This window comes from Microcaecilia unicolor, chromosome 5 (genome assembly GCF_901765095.1).
Source record: "Microcaecilia unicolor chromosome 5, aMicUni1.1, whole genome shotgun sequence".
NCBI lineage: Eukaryota > Metazoa > Chordata > Amphibia > Gymnophiona > Siphonopidae > Microcaecilia > Microcaecilia unicolor.
In genome coordinates, this window is record NC_044035.1 from 228,023,019 (window position 1) to 228,037,285 (window position 14,267).

Genomic DNA, 14,267 nt, shown 5'->3' on the forward strand with positions numbered 1-14,267 from the left:
TTTCTAGTAAGTGCTTAAGGTCCTTATTTTTCAGAGTCTCTGGAATACCCACCACTCGAATATTATTGCGGTGTGCCCTGTTTCCAGATCATCCATCTTGTTAGCGCAGCCCGCCACTTCTTTCTTGAGTCTAGCAAGTTCCTCCAATACTCCAGTAACGCCTTCCTCTGTGGTGCAGACCCTAGATTCTAGCTCAGTCACTCTGGTATTAAACTCAGCCACTGCTTACAAGAGGCTTTGAACACTGGAAGTGAGCACATCGATTTTTGTACCCAATGCCAATACCACTGCCGCTGTAAGTTTCTCAATTAACGTATCAGTAATCGCAGGGCCTTCTGTTTGCTCATCCGCCATCTTGCGTTCACCCGCTGATAAGGAGCATGTTTTAGCTATGTTTGTCCATAGGTAGTGGGGTATTCTGCCATCCACCACAAAAAAAGGAAAAGAGCAAAGTTTATAGCACAAGGGTACTCAAGAAAAGAAGGGACTGAGGAGCTCAAAGAGAACACAGCCTCCTAGCTCAATTGCATCACGTGACCTCCAAGATGTGTTTTAAACATTTTTTTATTTCAAATAAAGACAAATCAAGCAAAACTTGTACAGAAAAACTAATTCAAATATGCACAATGCTATCATAACAAACCTCTGGGTTTAAAAAGCAAAACAATGTGCATGTAAAGACTGGATAAATGAATTAAAACAAATCCCTCTAATATGTAATACTTGGTAGCAATAATGAAACAGTGATTGAATATTCACATAGCAAACAGCCTAAGCCAACAGATTTATTTTCCACTTAACATAATTAACTTTGTTTGAACTTGGCTGCTAATAGTGTGCTGAAACTGGACAATGTTGGCACATTTAGACTGACTCTGGACATTTCTGCACGAAGGAAACCCTTCCCTCATTAATCAATACCTTCTCTGTGAAATAGTAATAATAAAAAAAGGCAAGTGCATTTTTATAATATACCACTGCATTCCACAAAGCAAAAGGAACAAGTTCCCACATGCCATCTTTTTTTCTTTTGGTGTAGGCACAGAAAAATAAAAGATTTTAAATGCTCCCAGATTTCACTCTAATTCATGTTTAATATGGGATAAAATGCCATAAATAAGTAAATAAATAAATAGATAGATAGAAACTCTGAATGTTGAGCACTTGATTCTCATAACATAATGTCTGTTTAGTGGCCTTTTACCAGGAGAAAAAAATCTCTGCACAAATGTAACAGTACTAGGGTGTCCCTTTAACCAGCCCTCCACATGACACAGATATTACCTTGATTTCTTTTTTTACAGTCCCTTCCCTCCCCTCCCTCCCTCCCTTTCACCCACCTATTCCAGACCTCCTCCTCAGTCCCCCGAGCTGCAGGTGCCCTCCCAGCACATACCTGAAGCCATCCTGGTGGTCTAGTGGAGTCTTCGGGGCAAAAAAGATCCCCAGTCTTTCCTGCCCACTGCTGGCGCTGACCCTCTTGTTGCCACATCTTCTTTAAAATGGCTGCCAAGACTTCCAACAGCGGCCTCGCAAGACTTCAGTGGAAGTCTTGCTAGGCCGCCGCTGGAAGACTCAGCAGCCATTTTTAAAGAGTTATGTGGCAGCAAAAGGGTCAGCGCCGGCAGCAGGCAGGAAAGACTGGGGATCTTTCCTGCTCCAAAGACTCCACTAGACCATCTACTTCAGAAAGCAGATGAAACCTTGTCTATTCTCCCAAGCCTTTCATAAAAGAAGAAACAACTAGCTAGTCATCCACACAAGGACTAACACCAGCTACACATACTGTAGCAAGACTTATTTACCCACTCCTACTGTGGCTGAGATCATTTTCATGTACCTTTTCTGATTCTACATGCAATTTTTCCTTAAATTAGTCACCCTTATTTTCTATCTAACTCCTGTTATTCTATCTTATGTCTATATGTTTGTTTGTTTATTTATTTATTTCCAAGACTTTCTATATCGCTCTAGCTGACAAGCAGAGCAGAGTGGTGTATTTATTTATTTATTGCATTTGTATCCCACATTTTCCCACCTATTTGCAGGCTCAATGTGGCTTACAGAGTTTGGTTATGACATAATCATTCTGTGTAAAAATAAAGAAGGAAAGGAACTCCATTAAATTACAGGAAAGCAATACAATCATATCAGAGGTTAAAGAAGAAATAATTCAGTATAACATGAGAAGAAGGGGAAATTTAACATCAATTCTTTGAAGGAGTGAACAAACATGTGGACAAAGGGGAGTCGGTTGATATTGTGTATCTGGATTTTCAAAAGGCGTTTGACAAGGTACCTCATGAAAGGCTACAGAGGAAATTGGAGGGTCATGGGATAGGAGGAAATGTCCTATTGTGGATTAAAAACTGGTTGAAGGATAGGAAACAGAGAGTGGGGTTAAATGGGCAGTATTCACAATGGAGAAGGGTAGTTAGTGGGGTTCCTCAGGGGTCCGTGCTAGGACCGCTGCTTTTTAATATATTTATAAATGATTTAGAGATGGGAGTAACTAGCGAGGTAATTAAATTTGCTGATGACACAAAGTTATTCAAAGTCATTAAATCGCGACAGGATTGTGAAAAATTACAAGAGGACCTTACGAGACTGGGAGACTGGGCGGCTAAATGGCAGATGATGTTTAATGTGAGCAAGTGCAAGGTGATGCATGTGGGAAAAAAGAACCCGAATTATAGCTACGTCATGCAAGGTTCCACGTTAGGAGTTACGGACCAAGAAAGGGATCTGGGTGTCGTCGTCGATAACACACTGAAACCTTCTGCTCAGTGTGCTGCTGCGGCTAAGAAAGCGAATAGAATGTTGGGTATTATTAGGAAAGGTATGGAAAACAGGTGTGAGGATGTTATAATGCCGTTGTATCGCTCCATGGTGCGACCGCACCTTGAGTATTGTGTTCAATTCTGGTTGCCGCATCTCAAGAAAGATATAGTAGAATTGGAAAAGGTGCAGCGAAGGGCGACTAAAATGATAGCGGGGATGGGACGACTTCCCTATGAAGAAAGACTAAAGAGGCTAGGGCTATACAGCTTGGAGAAGAGACGGATGAGGGGAGACATGATAGAGGTATATAAAATAATGAGTGGAGTGGAACAGGTGGATGTGAAGCTTCTGTTCACGCTTTCCAAAAATACTAGGACTAGGGGGCATGCGATGAAACTACAGTGTAGTAAATTTAAAACAAATCGGAGAAAATTTTTCTTCACCCAACGTGTAATTAAACTCTGGAATTCGTTGCCGGAGAAAGTGGTGAAGGCGGTTAGCTTAGCAGAGTTTAAAAAAGGGTTGGACGGTTTCCTAAAGGACAAGTCCATAAACCGCTACTAAATGGACTTGGAAAAATCCAAAATTCCAGGAATAACATGTATAGAATGTTTGTACGTTTGGGAAGCTTGCCAGGTGCCCTTGGCCTGGATTGGCCGCTGTCGTGGACAGGATGCTGGGCTCAATGGACCCTTGGTCTTTTCCCAGTATGGCATTACTTATGTACTTATGTAGAGAAAAGGATAGGCAGAGAAGAGTAAAACAGCAGCAGTAAACAGAATATCCAGTGCTTAACAAGTCAACATTGAGCCTGCTAGCGGTGGGAAATTGTCAGGTATAAGTGCTGTAAATAAATAAATAAACCAGTCTCCCAGAAAGCCTGCTGAAAGCGCAAGGTTTTTAAGTCTGCTTTTAAACTCTTAAGAGAGCTATTACTTCGTAGGGTGAGGGGTAAACTATTCCAAGTATGTGGAGAAAGAAAGAAGAAAGCCCTCCCCTTATACTGTATACTATCTATTAAGATTTTCTAATGTATATTACGTTGAAATTGCAAGTGGTATTGCAGGTAGGGGTGGGATGGACCTGGGTCCGCCTGCCTGAAGTGCACTGCACCCACTAAAACTGCTCCAGGGGCCTGCATACTGCTGTAATGGACCTGAGTATGACATTTGAGGCTGGCATAGAGGCTGGCACAAAATATTTTGAAAGATTTTTTTGAGGGTGGCAGCGGGTTAGTGACCACTGGGGGAGTAAGGGGAGGTCATCCCCGATTCTCTCCGGTGTCATCTGGTCAGTTCGGGCACCTTTTTGTGGCTTGGTCATAAGAAAAGCAGGACCAGGTAAAGTCATCCAAGTGCTCGTCAGGGACGCACTATTTTTCCATTATGGGTCGAGGATGCCCATGTGTTAGGCATGCCCAAGTCCTGCCTTCACTACGCTTCCGACATGCCCCCATGAACTTTGGTCATCCCCGTGACGGAAAGCAGTTGGGGACGCCCAAAATAGGCTTTTGATTATGACGATTTCAGTGACCCTGTGAGAAGGACACCCATCTTGCGATTTGTGTCGAAAGATGGGCGTCCTTCTCTTTCGAAAATGAGCCTGATAGTGTGGTTAGGAAGTTTCTCATGCTAAGTTAAAGATTTATCCACAGTTAGAATGCTAAAGGAATTGTCTAGGGCAGGGGCGTAGCTATGGGTGGGCCTGGGTGGGCCCAGGCCCACCCAATTTCAGCCCAGGCCCGCCCACCCAAGCGCCACACAATTGCAGCAGCAGCGCAGCAGCCTAACGTGATGGCACCCGCGGCGCTCTGGCAGCTGATCTCTCCTCTCCACATGCTCCGATTTCAGGCCCGCCCACCACCCAAGCACACACACACACAGCCTACCGTAGCGTACGTCGCGTCGCGGTCGCGGACACTCGCGCTCAGGCTTAGATCATTGACGATTGATCCCATCAGATCAGATTCAGCCCACCTACCTTCGGGCTTAGAGAGAGGCAGAGAGTGCGTCACACCGCAGCGCTGGAGCAGCCCGAGGTGGCCGAGCAGGCCCTGGAATGCTTCCGGAAGCTGGGCCCCCTCTGCGCGCCCTCCAACCTCAGACCTCCTGCGCGGCTCCGATGAGCTCTTCGGAGCTGAAGCAGAGGCTGGGACAGGAAGTAAGTCGGTTTGGAAGGGGGGAACGGTTAGTGCGGACCCGGCGAGGTGCAACGGGAGGGATCGTGCTGCACGGCAGGTGAATGAATGGGGAGAGAGGGAGAAAGAAACAGGCGCTGGGTCGGGTCTGCAGCTACGGTGGGTAGATGAAAGGGGAAAGAGCAATAGGGCAAGGATGGGAGAGGCAGTGGGTCCAGGGAAAAATTCGATTGGGACTGGGGAGGCTTTTATTCAGGGCCGGACTCAACTAATCTGGGATTGGGCCCTGCCTCACCAGTGACCACCACCACCCTCAGCCCAAAGTCTCCTCAGGTAAAACAAATGTGTCATTGTGGGCTTTTGGGTGAGGGTGGGCTCTTTGCTACAGTGCCAGGGGGGGGAGGGTGCGGAGGTATGTTGGTGGGTTTCTGGGCAGGGATGGGTTCAGTGCCTAGGTTAAAATAATAATTTTAAAAAGGTGTTTTATGTTGGCTTTTGGGTGGGGGTCATGTCTGCAGTGCCCAAGCATGAAAAATTAAAATGTTTTATATTTAATGCTGATTGCTGATGAGCTTAAGGGTGGAGGGAGGGGGAGATGCCAGACTATGGGGGGGGGGGGGGGGGGACAGGTAGACGGTAGTACAGGGCTGATGCTAGGCTACAGGAAGGGGTGGGGGGAGCTAGGGTAGAGGTGATGCCTAGTTGCAGGATAGATGATGGGGAAGGGATGGATAGGGCTAATGCTGGGCTATGGGGATGGATGAGGGTTAAAAAAGAAGGGAAGGGTAGGGCAGGGAAGGGCTGATGCCGGGCTACAGGACAGTTTGTAATTTTTGGTCCTCTATTCTGTAATTCATGAGGGTTGGTATGTGTTCTGCATATGACCATCGTGAGAGAATCTGCTGGCTAGTGGTTTGTGTGGTGTTATGAGTCTGACTTGTCTGAATTTTCCAATGGCATGCAAATTCCTGCTATGTATATTCACCGCTGTCTTTATAAAAGTACTGTTAGTATTTGTGTTCAGAATTGGTGTTAAGAAGCTTCTTTGCAGGCTTTAGTGTTACTTCACAAAGCACCTGGTAGCAGGGGCGTATCTGAACTGCGGCGGTAGGGGGGGCCAGGGCCAGAGTGAGGGGGCACATTATAGCCCCCCCCCGCCGCCGCCGCCATTGCCGATTCCCCTCCCCCCAGCCGCTGCCATTGCCAATCTCCCCCCTCTGTTGCTCGCCTACCTTCGCTGGCGGGGGACCCCAACCCCCGCCAGCCGAGGTCCGCGTCCTCCTGCCGCTGCCGGCTGCCTTTAAAAGAATTCCGTCAGCTGGCGGGGGACCCCCAACCCCCGCCAGCCAAGCCGAGGTCCTTTCATTTTTCCACTGAAGCTGGCGCCGAAAGTTTCTTTTGAGTCTGACGTCGCTGCACGTTGTACGTGCAGGACGTCAGAAACAGAATCATTCTGTTTCTGAGTCTGACGTCCTGCACGTACAACGTGCAGCGACGTCAGACTCAAAAGAAACTTTCGGCGCCAGCTTCAGTGGAAAAATGAAAGGACCTCGGCTTGGCTGGCGGGTGTTGGGGGTCCCCCGCCAGCTGACGGAATTCTTTTAAAGGCAGCCGGCAGCGGCAGGAGGATGCGGACCTCGGCTGGCGGGGGTTGGGGTCCCCCGCCAGCGAAAGTAGGCGAGCAACGGAGGGGGAGGGTTGGCAGCAGTAGGGGGGTCCAGGGTGAAATCTGCGGGGGCTCAGGCCCCTGAGGCCCCACGCAGATACGCCCCTGCCTGGTAGTGAAGGAATTTTGTATTGCTGCTATTGAGGTGCCACCAGAATTTGAATATATTTTTCCTATGTAATTATATTGTAGGATCCTGCCATGTGTGTTGAGAGGTTTGCCGTTGTAGTAGACATAGGTATTATCAATTTTAAGATAATAGGATAATGTAATTATATTTAAAAATATCAATTTTTCCATTAAGTATGTATGTGGTTATATTGATGCAGGGCAGCTGTTGGGCAGACTACTTAGAAATCCATCATCAAGTGAATTCTAAGGCATTATTTTGTAGTATCCCAACAGACACTACTCATACTTATATACACAGTGCGTGCCCACCCATATTAGCTCTGGGCCCACCCAAAATCTCAGGTGTGGCTACTTCACTGGTCTAGGGGAGAACTAAAATCTCATAACCTCACAGTTGCCACCAACTGGACTGTGTGCATATCCTGCAGAATGAGGGGAGGGGGTTCTGTGTTTGAACAGTTCAGCCATTTTGACTACCAGTTATTTTGTTTCAAGGTAATTTGTTATGGGATTGCAATGACCAGATCAGACTTTCCTTGTATTTGAAGTTACTTTTTGAAAGCTTTATATTAATGTCTGCTTAACGGTTAACCTGATAGTTTATTTTGTTGTAAATATTATTGAATGCTACATTGTACTGTATAGTAAGAAGTATACACTAGTAAAGCTGATTTTTGTTGAACACTGAAAGGGCACTCCTATTGCTACGCATGAAGTTAAGCACTCCATACACACATAAAAGTGCCAAGATAATTGGCACTGTCTCTTGTGCAAGCATTCCACATTTAACACACAGAAATCCAAGAACCCTGATTCCAGATCCTAGAGGAAAAAATCCAGAATCCCAAAAGCATAAGCAGTCTGTCTCCTGCAGTGCACAAGCGAAGGCAAAAAAGGAGGTAAAAAATCCTCACGACACCGTGAAGATGAAACAAAAAAGTGAGGAGAATGGATGAGGATACCAACTGTTTTATATTTATTCACTTAAAAAATTACATGTGCATAACAGCGACCCGACACGGCCGTGTTTCGGCACAATGGCCTGCTTCAGGGGTCTTTATAACCTAAATTAAACAATAAAATATATTAAAAATATATTAAAAAATATATTGATTTAACAAATATTTAATAAACATAAATATAATAGACTTAACATTATCTAAAATGATAGCATGGATTGTACAAACTTGTGAATTATCTTTGACTCGTTCAAATAATAACATGTTTAAATATATATAAAGTTAAAAAAGTTATAATGAATTGTACAATATTATTATAAAAAATATTGCCATGAAACTTATGTTATAAAACCACATAATTAATATTTTTGACAATACATGATTGCATGAAATATTTCTAATTGATCAAATAAACATAAAATTACAATTGAAATTGTATAATTAACATTATATGTTTTAATTAATGCTTAAATTGTATCTAATTGTACAAATGAGCAATGTATAAGTGTAAATGAAAATGAACAATGTATAAGTGTGAATAAAAAATTGATTAACAATGTATAAGTGTGAATGAAAAATTAAAAGATTAAACAATGTATAAGTGTGAATAAAAAATTCATTTCATTGAAAATGATATGCTTCCAAAATAAATTTTTATTGCTAAATTGTGTCATGAATATGATAAAATATTTTAAAATGAATAGATTGTAAGATACCTTGAATGATGTAGTTTAGAATATTTGTTCCAAGGGAAATAACAGGAAACAAATCTCTCTGGTCTAAATATATAAGAAAAATAGATGAAATGGTGAAAAAATAATGAAAAAATGATGAAAAGATAATGATAAAGCAAATGAATAACTGAGAACAAGTATCCCTAGTGTGTGTATGTCTTAAGGATGAATAAAATAAAAAAATAAAAAGATAATGAAAGATATTAAAATATATATTTTTTTATTTTTTTACTTTTTTATTATAGTCACAAACATCTTAAAGGGCTGAAATATGGAACAATACTTATATGTAGCGGAGAATGAACCTGATTGAGCCAAGCTTAAAATTGAGAAATCTCAAATAAACAGTGATTGATGTGGTTTATGATGGGATCCAAATATGCTAAGATGTGTTTATTAATGATATATGCTTTTGAATTATTTTACCAAACAAAGTTTTTTTAATTCAATTACCATATTTACGTTTTTTTATTTTATTTTATTTTATCAATTTTATTTCATTATCAGCTTCTTCCCCTTTTCATTTTTTAATCATTTACTCTTTCCATCTTTTTTTCAGTATTTAGATGCTCGTTTTTTAAAAAATATATATATCTCATATATATTATTTTGAAGAGAGGAGGTAAGTTCTTTATATGGTCGATTTAAAAATATAAATTTAAAAATAAAAATAAAATCAATTAATGAATAATAGAAATTTCAATTAATACACAGACATCTTAGCATATTTGGATCCCATCATAAACCACATCAATCACTGTTTATTTGAGATTTCTCAATTTTAAGCTTGGCTCAATCAGGTTCATTCTCCGCTACATATAAGTATTGTTCCATATTTCAGCCCTTTAAGATGTTTGTGACTATAATAAAAAAGTAAAAAAATAAAAAAATATATATTTTAATATCTTTCATTATCTTTTTATTTTTTTATTTTATTCATCCTTAAGACATACACACACTAGGGATACTTGTTCTCAGTTATTCATTTGCTTTATCATTATCTTTTCATCATTTTTTCATTATTTTTTCACCATTTCATCTATTTTTCTTATATATTTAGACCAGAGAGATTTGTTTCCTGTTATTTCCCTTGGAACAAATATTCTAAACTACATCATTCAAGGTATCTTACAATCTATTCATTTTAAAATATTTTATCATATTCATGACACAATTTAGCAATAAAAATTTATTTTGGAAGCATATCATTTTCAATGAAATGAATTTTTTATTCACACTTATACATTGTTTAATCTTTTAATTTTTCATTCACACTTATACATTGTTAATCAATTTTTTATTCACACTTATACATTGTTCATTTTCATTTACACTTATACATTGCTCATTTGTACAATTAGATACAATTTAAGCATTAATTAAAACATATAATGTTTAATTATACAATTTCAATTGTAATTTTATGTTTATTTGATCAATTAGAAATATTTCATGCAATCATGTATTGTCAAAAATATTAATTATGTGGTTTTATAACATAAGTTTCATGGCAATATTTTTTATAATAATATTGTACAATTCATTATAACTTTTTTAACTTTATATATATTTAAACATGTTATTATTTGAACGAGTCAAAGATAATTCACAAGTTTGTACAATCCATGCTATCATTTTAGATAATGTTAAGTCTATTATATTTATGTTTATTAAATATTTGTTAAATCAATATATTTTTTAATATATTTTTAATATATTTTATTGTTTAATTTAGGTTATAAAGACCCCTGAAGCAGGCCATTGTGCCGAAACACGGCCGTGTCGGGTCGCTGTTATGCACATGTAATTTTTTAAGTGAATAAATATAAAACAGTTGGTATCCTCATCCATTCTCCTCACTTTTTTGTTTCATCCTGCAGTGCACAAACATCTGAAGGGAGGATAGGGTAGGCCGCCATTTACATGGAAGACAAGACATTTCCCTCGTAAGAGCTTTCATATGTAATATGTATAAGAAGCTGGAAGGCTGATTCAATAAATCTAGTTCTATTTTCAATTTATGCGTTGTTATCAATTTCCCATATGAACTCAGTCACCTCTAGAGAGTTGTAAAATGTTAGTATAAAGTAATCACACTGGGGCTACTTCAAGCTTGCATCACCAAAGCAGAAGGTTTTCATTTCATGTAACAGAAAAAAATAGCCAAAAAAGTTCAGAACTAACCTCACTGTGTATTTATACAAAATAAAGTCAAGCAGCATTGCAATTATAAGAAGCAAAAAAGGGGACAGAGTCCAAAGCATTAGACTTCTTACCCCACAATACTGCTCCTCATTGAAGATCTGAGGAGGGAGTGGGATTCCATTCTGGGGTTTCTTTTCACCAGGGACATTGTCTCGCATCCATTTCCGATTGTCTTCATTACATGCAATGTCCTTTTCTTCAAAATCAATCCTGTTGGCCTCCAAAAAGCCCACTACTTCTTGCTGCTTCTTCTTAATCTGCTCATGGAAAAGAGAGATTGTTCCACTGTTCAATTCAGAAATCTGGTGTTATCAAAAAGCTAACAATACTTCTCGGTGCACATAGACACAGGATCAGCATGGAGTGCCCTCTAAGGATGAGGATGCAGGAAGAGGCCATCTCCTCTGCTGGGCGCCCTCTCTTTCTGAAGCACCACTTAGCCTGAGCATTAGCAACCCATCGATTCTACCACCTTAAAAGATGTAGGGCAAGCAAATGGCAAATTTACATTGCTCTAAATTCCTCCAACCCACCCCTCTGCCTTTAAGGGGCTGGTGCTACTCATGCTGAGCAATGCTTAGAATAAAGTGATGCCAGAACAGATGTCCCTTTCACCCCAGCATCACTGCTTAGTGGGAAATCTGGGCTGAATCTAGAATGAGTGTAGGATTCTCACAACCTCTACTTAGTTCAAGCATTAAAAAATTATGTCTTACCTGATAATTTTCTTTCATTTAGTTACAGCAGATGAATCCAGACACTTGTGGGTTGTGACCATCTACCAGCAGGTGGCGATAGAGAGCACTGAACTGAATTGTCTTATAGGACAGAATGCTCCTTGGTCAGTAAGTATTTCTCATAACAATGCAGAAGGAAACAGAATTATAACATTTCTTCTTTCCCACAGGGAAAGTGATAAACCAAGAACTGCAAACACATAAACCGATTACAACAGTTCTTCTAAAATGTAAAAATGCAGCAACAAGTTCCAACAGAGAGACCTAGCCGATAGGAACTGGTAGAAAGAACAGGGTGGCCCGCTGGGATTCATCTGCTGCAACTAAAGGAAGAAAATTATCAGGTAAGACATAATTTTTCATTCCTAAGCATCAGCAGCAGATGAATCCAGAGACTTGTGGGTTATAGCAAAGCAGTCCTTAAATAGGGTGGGAAACAGTAGCTTCCGCTGATTTTTATTTATTTGAATTTTTGCTCACACCCTTTTCAGTAGTAGCTCAAGGTGAGTTACATTCAGGTACACTGGGTATGGATAGCACCAAGACACCAAATGAGTGGAGACATTCAAATGGTAGTATCTGGAGAAGGTAAGCAAGGAAGACCATGTCCTGCTCTACATATTTCCGCAACAGAGAAGATGGGCTTCTGCCCAAGAAATTGTGACAGCTCAGGTAGAATGTTCCCGGAATCAGGCTGGAAGTGGTTTACCCACTATTAAATATGCGGATATGATGGCCTTCTTGACCCAGTGAACAATTGTGGCTTTGAAAGCTGCATTAACTTTTTGAGGTCCCAAGCAAAGCACGAACAAATGATCTGACCAATGAAACTGATTGGTCACTTCCAGAAAGTTCAGGAGGACATGGCGAGCATCAAGCAAGACTGATGCTGGGGTCCACCTTAGGAGTCAGCACTCATGAAAAAGATCTAAGTGTCACTGTAGACAATACACTGAAATCTTCTGCCCAGTGTGCAGTGGCAGCCAAAAAGAACAACAGGATGCTAGGGATTATTAGGAAAGGGATGCAAAATAAGACCAGGAATACTATAATGCCTCTGTATCGCTCCATAGTGTGACCTCACCTTGAGTATTGAGTTCAGTTCTGGTCACCGTATCTCAACATACAGTGGAATTAGAAAAGGTTCAAAGAAGAGCAACCACAATAATAAAGGGGATGGATCTCCTCCCATATGAGGAAAGGCTTAAAGAGATTAGGGCTCTTCAGCTTGGAAAAGAGATGGCTGAAGGGGGATATGACCGAGGTCTATAAAATCCTGAGTGGTGTAGGACAGGTAAAATGAATCAATTTTTCATTCTTTCAAAAAGTAGAAAAACTAGGGGACACTCAATGAAATTACATAGAAATACTTTTAAAACAAACAGGAGGAAATATTATTTTATACAAAGAATAGTTAAGCTCTGGAACTCGCTGCCAGAGGATGTGGTAACAGCAGTTAGCATATATGGGTTTAAAAAAGGTTTGGACAAGTTCCTGAAGGAAAAGTCCATAGTCTGCTATTGAGATAGACATGGGGGAAGCCACTGCTTGCCCTGGGATTGGTAGCATGGAGTGTTGCTGCTATTTGGGTTTCTGCCAGGTACTTGTGACCTGAATTTGCCACTGCTGGAAACAGAATACTGGGCTAGATGGACCACTGGTCTGACCCAGTATGGCTATTCTTTTGTTCTTATTAAACAATGGTTGATTGAGATAAAAGGCAGAAACCACCTTAGGAAGAAATGACAGTACTGTGCGCACCATCAGGAGAAATCCGGAGGATCTCGACAGGACAAATCCTGGAGTTCTAAAACCCTGTCTGTGCAGATACCTGGATCTCTGATCAAAACTAGGTTGCCCCAGATGATAGCACCTGTTATCCTGAGGATGAGCCTGACCCAACAGGAAAGAACATTTAGACGTGCCCTCAGGAAGATGCTGAGTCTTTGAGTCACCCAGATCTTACACCAAGTTCTCCAAGTCCTCACCAAACAACAGCTTGCCCTTAAAAGGGAGTTTAATCCTCCGCTGTTTGAAGCTGCATCTGCTGCCCAGTTGTGCAACCACAGTAAATGACAGGCTGTGACCGCCAAAGACATCTGCTTGGCCAATGCCCAAATCAAACCATATAAGGAATCCACCAAATATGCCAGCCCCGTCTCTACATCCAGCAATCCAGTAGGAGGCTGACCATCATACTCCTGGAAGGAATCTGAAATCTGTTGCACCCAGCTAAGGCATGGCCTAGCAGCATTTCAGCTGCAGATAGCCACCTGCAGAGAGCGAGAGAGCACTTCTGAATTGTCATAGGAAGGCTGAACTGAATCCACCAGTTGAGGCTGAGTATGGCTTGGAGGGTCCAAGAGAGATGGAGACGAACAGCTGAGAAGGGACCGCTGAAATGGTCTGCTTTGAAATCTGGCCCATAGAAGAATATCCAAGATAGAGACCATTGTGCCCAGAACTTGAACATATTCCCAGACCCTAGGAAATGGAAGGTAGATCCTGACTTGGGTGTGAATCTTATGCTGATGTGCAACAGGAAGAAATATCTTCCCTAAGCCTATGTTGAATATCACTCCCAGATAAGCCAAGATTTGTGTTGGAAACAACTGACTTTTGGTGAAATTGAATAACAGTCCTAAGGACTGAAGAAGAGTAGCTATCTTGGATGAAACTTGCAGACTCTCTTGATAGGAAGAGTCCCAAATCAGCCAATCGTCAAGGTATGGATGAACCTGAAATCCATCCTTACAAAGGAAGGCTGCCACTATTAACATGACCTTGAAAAAATGTCCTTGGTGGTGTGGAAAGGCTGAATAGTATGGTCATAAATTGATAATATTCTCAGAGGATTGCAAATCACAGAAATCTTCTGTGGGGAGGTCAAATGGGAATATGAAGGTAAGCTTCCTT

At 41.1% G+C, this 14,267-nt stretch overlaps 1 protein-coding gene across 2 annotated transcripts in view; it reads right to left on the minus strand.

Annotated features, from left to right (window-relative positions):
• LOC115470569 (SH3 domain-binding glutamic acid-rich-like protein) overlaps positions 1-14,267 on the minus strand; it is a 309,125-nt gene that overhangs the window by 221,373 nt on the left and 73,485 nt on the right. For both annotated transcript variants that reach the window (XM_030203833.1, XM_030203832.1), the window contains exon 2: positions 10,686-10,871. In XM_030203833.1, coding sequence (XP_030059693.1) covers positions 10,686-10,871 — 186 coding nt within the window. The remainder of the gene's footprint in view (positions 1-10,685; positions 10,872-14,267) is intronic.